This window comes from Sprattus sprattus (genome assembly GCF_963457725.1).
Source record: "Sprattus sprattus genome assembly, chromosome: 5".
Taxonomy (NCBI): Eukaryota; Metazoa; Chordata; class Actinopteri; order Clupeiformes; family Clupeidae; genus Sprattus; species Sprattus sprattus.
Genome location: NC_137924.1, coordinates 20,663,831 through 20,670,024, shown reverse-complemented (window position 1 = coordinate 20,670,024; position 6,194 = coordinate 20,663,831). Strand labels below are relative to the sequence as shown.

Below are 6,194 nucleotides of genomic sequence, written 5' to 3'. Positions count from 1 at the left end.
TAATCAGACTTTTTGACCGGTGAGATCATATATTTTTGGATATTACATTTTTTTCCGAACTATGTCCGGCAATTAACGAACAACGGAAACGCTGGAACTTACTGTGTCCTTAATGCCAGAACACCATTCCTGTATAAAAAAGAATAATTAAAACTTGCACTGCTTTTCCAAGAGTTTAAACACTTTATTGACGATGAACTGTTTCTAAAGGGTTAGCAAACATGCCGTGCCTAATAACAGGAATCCATGATGCGCCTCATGCTCATGAATCTGGTGTTGCTGTGTCCCATGTCCCTGAAGCTTCTGTGCTCTCCAGGCCTCATGTACATCATTCTGCCTCTGAAGTTGGGCTGCTCATACATGAGCCAGTGGCCATCCATCACATTGCAGGACTGGCAGTCAGACATACGATGGCGTTCCATGATGGAGTCACAGTCATCCATCAGCTCCATACTCTGACCACCGAAGTTCTCCCTCTCGTAGATCTTCATTCTGAACTGTCCTCTGTGCTGTATTGGAGATAGGTCAAACTTAATAGTTGTAGTACCTACTACAATCAGCTATACATCATGTGGAAAGAACAGACAAAATATTGACAAAAAAAATTACCATTGGGATCATACGGCAGGACCTGATGTTGTCGAACATCATGCCCATGCTCTGCATGCGGTGCATGTCATTGTACTCGCCCCTCTTCATGAAGAACTGGTTGCCCATGAAGTTGGGACGCTCATACATCATGAAGCAGCCACTCTCCACCCTGCAGGACTGGCAGCGGCTGATGTGGGAGGACATGTCGGAACAGTCGCTCATGCACTCATAAGAGCGCCCCTGGAAGTTCCTCTCCTCGTAGAAGGTGATCTGAAATAACATTAATTTCTCTACATTTAGATATTTCTTTATTGCATTAGGACATGTAGGAAACAGTATATCATTGAGTCGGTTGAATTATAATGACTAATCGACGATTCCCTGAAAATGTGTCACGTGTAAATGTAATGTTCATTTTTACGAATATTCAGTATCAATATCTCTATATTTCAGTTTTTACTGAGAAGATAATATTCCAGAGCTGGACTTACCCTGCCCATCATGGTTGCGGTCGTGGTGTTTCTGTCTCAGGATTGCACAGCTTCGACACTGACTTTCTAGTGCTTTTATTCTTGACCTCGTTGTCAAAGAAAATGTGCCTCTATTGTTTAAAATCCTGACAGAGCAACATGGCATAACAGGCCTGGCCTGCTCTTTACAATTCAAAGTGGCCTCCAAAGGGTTATTATTTGCCATTGTGTGCATTTACACAAATATGACTCTCCAAAGGGTTAATATTTGCCATTGTGTGCATTTACACAAATATGACTCTCCAAAGGGTTAATATTTACCATTGTGTGCATTTACACAAATATGACTCTCCAAAGGGTTAATATTTGCCATTGTGTGCATTTACACAAATATGACTCTCCAAAGTCTCTCGGAGATTAACAACAGTGGTTGTATGCAGAGTCTCTCCCATACCAGCTGCTGAAGCTTGAAACTTCTTCAGGGCCTCGTTTCCCGAACACGCACTAAGCCGAAAAAGCACTTGAAATCGCTCGTAAGAGGAATCCTACGTTGCAGACGGGTTTCCCAACGCGGCACTTAGTTTAAGTGTATCTTTCGTTGAGAAGAATTCTACGTGTGGTCAGGACCAGTAGTAACTTCACACTTAGCGATTTAATCCACCAGGGGCGTCGTTCGACCGTCGTTCGGAAGAAAGGGGAATTTAAAAAAAAAAAACATGGCTACTTGAAGCGAGGAATATTTTACATTAATAAAGCTATGTACACAATTTTTTAGATGTTTATAATGACTCGGTTTGATCTGAAATGTGCTACGCGACCAATGGAGAGTATGTAGGTCTTAACTGAAGCTTTCAAACAGTAGTTTTATGGCACAATTAGCGCTTATGCCACCACTCCATTGGCTTATATGGTAGCTTTCTAGCTAGATGGTTGTATACATATATATTTGCAACCATGTTCTTCTTTGAAACTTTTTTTAAATCGCTAGTTTCATAGCTCATACAGTCACGCATGACGTACGCTTCAACCCCCTCGACACCTTATCCAGGGGTGTCGGTCGGCCTATTGTAGAAGAAATCCAAACGATGTTTCTGTGTATAGCACATCATGAGAATGTCATTGTTTCACCTGCCTATTCCCATCAAAATAGAAATAAAGAATATTGAGTATTTGAAAATAAAGATTAGGCTATACAAAACTAGTGCAGTGCCCGTAGGAATGATGCATTCTGTAGTGTTAGCAGACGTAGAGCTGTTGGGTAGTGTAATGGCAAGACATATTTGCACTCCACATAGGTACAGGTTACACTGAAGTATTATTGTGATGCATGTTTCCTTTTCATTAAGAAATGTGTTAATGGTAGCCTTTTTGGAGAGTTACCAACAAATAACGTTTGAGATTATGTAGTGGATGCAGTTGAATATACTGAAGATGTCAACGTTGCTGTCTAAACTATAAACTAAATGTCATAAAGAAAGACATTATTTAAAATGAAGTTATGGTTGAAATAGGATCACTTCTTTATTGTAAGGGTAAGTGTAGGGTAAGAATGGTCATGCAGTTGGACTCAAATGTAGGTTAATTTTATTGAATGTATGTAGCCTACTGTACTGTACGACTTCGATGAAGCTAACTTTGACAGCCCACTCTCAGACAGATCGTAATAAATGTCCTTACAATGGGAACACAGTTTAAATAGGCTACTCTGCTGGAGATGGCGTTACTATCCCCGCCCCGAATTCAGTGCACATTGCACGTTCAATGCACGCATAGGCTAGCTAATTTCACAGCAATTAACGTAAACAGGTTAACCTGACGTAAACAGCTCCTAAGAGCTACTTAAGAACTCGTGCACGTTGCGCTCGTGCACCTGACTTTAAGTTGATGGTTGGGAAACGCACTTAAATAGAAAGTGTTACTTAGTCTACGATGTCGCGAAAATCCACGTAGGCCGTTAAGATACGTTGTTATCGGGAAACGAGGCCCAGACTAGTCATAGGGCTATTAGTGGCTTCTCTTACTAGTCTCCTTCTTGCAAGGTCACTCAGTTTGTAAGGACGGCCTGATCTAGGCAGATTTACACATGTGCCATATTCCTTCCATTTCTTGATGATGGATTGAACAGAATTTCAGGGGATGTTAAGTGCCTTGGACATTTTTTTGTATCCTTCCCCTGACCTATAATTTTCAATAACCTTTTCTCTGAGTTTCTCAGGGTGATATTTGGTCTTCATGATGTAACAGTAGCCAGGAATACTGATTACTGAATACTGACCAGTGACTGGACCTTCCAGACACAGGTGACGTTATACTACCACTAATTGTGAGACTTCTAGCACCAATTGGCTGGACCTCTGTTGAATTAGGTCAGTCTATTTAAAGGGGGTGAATACTGTTGTGTTATATGTTGTTGTTGTGTCATATGTTGTCCCTCGTCGCACCAACAGGAGACACTCCAAATTTCGTTGTATGTAAATACAATGACAATAAAGGCTTTTCTATTCTATTCTATTCTACTTATGCAATTACTTATTTTCGTTACATATCTTTATTTAATTTACATAACTGTGTAGAAATCTGTTTTCACTTTAACATGAAGGAGGGCTTTTTTGTGATTTTTTTTGTCGAAAAAGCCAACTTATATTGACCATGACTGATTTATAAAAGCCATACAAGGGTAAAACATCCAAGGCGGTGAATACTTATGCAAGGCACTGTACATGGTCATGTCCATAACTGTTAAATAGATAGGCAAAAGACTAGTCTATTTTCCTGAATCATGCTGAATTGAAATGTCTCGTCGTGACTGTTCTTCCCTGTGTTTATAAACATGAATACATCGGCATTAGTCATAGCCTATAGATAGCAATAACTACTTTACAAGGACAAACTGAGACAGTCCCTTTGCATTATTTGGTCTTTACTCAGATTATATACTACCCTGTAATGATTTGTCACAACATCAGATTTCAAATCTGGTTCTGCCATCTGGTGGGTACATGGTTTCTTGCTTTACCAATATGACAACACGGTTTGAAAACGCACTTTATAAGGCTGTTTTAGGGGAGATGCTAAAGTATGTATTGCTCACGCTTCAGATAGCAGTGTTGTGGATACCTAAGTTACTTGACGACTTGATGACTACAAGGACAAACTGAGACAGTAACTTTGCATTATTTGGTATTTATTATCATTATATATTGCTTTTTATTATATTTCAATGACAGTACGAGCGCTCTGATTGGCTAATGCGTAGTCATGAGGCTTTGCCGTATCAACCTCGCTATCGCTCTGTAGATACGGCAAAGCCGAATTCTGATATTTCCCTGCATGACCGAACGGTCGAGGTTAGTGAGTTGCTTATTATATGGCATTTTTAACTCTTTTCATTTGGAAAATAAATGGTAATTGTAAATAGAAAACATGTTGTTCAAGTATTCTCAAGTATTCTCACGACACAGTGTGTTTCAGGTGTTGCCTAGCAAACAATGACTTGCTAACTTCAAGTTACAATGATCAATAGAAAACGGACAACAGGGCTCTGCTTAAATGGCTTTAATTTACAGCTAAACACAATTGATTCAAACTATAGTAGTATGGTCTTCATCATCACTTTCAATAACACATTTTCGCTGCTTCTGAAATGTACTGACCTGTACTAAGTCCTATAAGACATTACCGATATCAAAATGTTCTTGAGTCTTTATTCTTCAACTGTCATCAACTGTCACGGTACCACGACATTCAACTGGTTTCCTGTTCTCAGATAATTTCATAATAGGAGTCCTGTTTCTATCAGTACTAAACATTACATGAATTTCCTCATGGCTGTTGATGTCTATTAATATCGCCAATTTTTTAAGATGTCGTCACTGGAGGGCAATAACAATACTTATCAGTGTAAAAGAAATTATAAGTATTATCATGAAAGGGTTTTTGTGTTATTAAAGAATTTCTCATCTCTGTCTGTCTGTGATGAGAATATAGCAGTGTCTGGCAAGGGGCCTAGTTGGAATGTTTATCTTAAACGTGTCATGAAATGTTTACCTTATACTGAGTTAGTACCTTGCCGTCTGGAACTAAGGGGAACCTGTGAACAAGACTGGGAGGAGATTACGATGCTACATTTGTGTAAACATTCATTTAATGAAAACAGTTGGAAGATAAAGAGAGGTCAGTGTATAAGCATGGAGCGGTTCATGTCATATCACTCCTCCAAAAGGGCCCTGGATAAAAGCATCTGTATTTAATCTTACTCTTGTTGTGGTGTCTTTATTCTGAGGTAATACAGTAACAGTTAAGGGTGATTATCTCTGACAATCAGACCGCAGTCTGGCGAGGACGTCAATACGCGGCTGGCATGACTACCCATTAGCCAATCAGAATGCTCGTACTGTCGTTGCCATATAATAATAACTACTTACTAACCGAGAGTGAGGTCATGCAGGGAAATATCAGACTGAGGCTGTAACAAAGCCGAAGTCTGATATTTCCCTGCATGACCAAATTGTCGAGGTTAGTAAGTTGTTTATTACATGGCATTTTTAGCACTTTTCATTTAGAAAATAAATGGTAATTGTAAATAGAAAACATGTCGTTTTGTTCAGCTCTCAAGTCTTCTCACGACACATTATGTTTCAGGTGTTGCCTAGCAAACAATGATTTGCTAACTTCAAGTTACAATGATCAATAGAAAACGGACAACAGGGCGCAGCTTAAATGGCTTTAATTTACAGTTAAAACACAAGTTTTTCAAACTATAGTAGTCAAGTCTTCATCATCACTTTCAATAACACATTTCCGCTGAATTGTACTGACCTGTACTAAGTCCTCTAAAGTATTACCCGATATCAAAATGTTTGCGAGTTCTTGAGTCTTTATTTTTCAACTGTCATGGTACCACGACATTCAACTGGTTTCCTGTTCTCAGATAATTTCATAATAGGAGTCCTGATTCTATCAGTAGCATTGTACAACCACTGTTGTTAATCTCCGATGTCACAATAACTACAACTTTGGAGAGTCAGGTGGACGAAGTACACTAACTACGTACTTAAGTGAAAGTATAGATACCTGGTGTAAAATATTACTCCAGTAAAAGTGGAAGTATGCACTTTGAATTTCCACTTAAGT

General features: G+C 39.1%; 1 protein-coding gene across 1 annotated transcript; it reads right to left on the bottom strand.

Moving 5' to 3' along the window:
* Positions 1-230: 230 nt before the first annotated feature.
* Positions 231-873, bottom strand: LOC308365190 (gamma-crystallin M1-like; the record flags this gene model as incomplete). Its single annotated transcript, XM_080838545.1, has 2 exons — positions 231-509; positions 610-873. 2 exons carry the CDS (start codon positions 871-873, stop codon positions 231-233), a joined length of 543 nt encoding a protein of 180 aa, XP_080694671.1.
* Between the last annotated feature and the right edge of the window lie 5,321 nt (positions 874-6,194).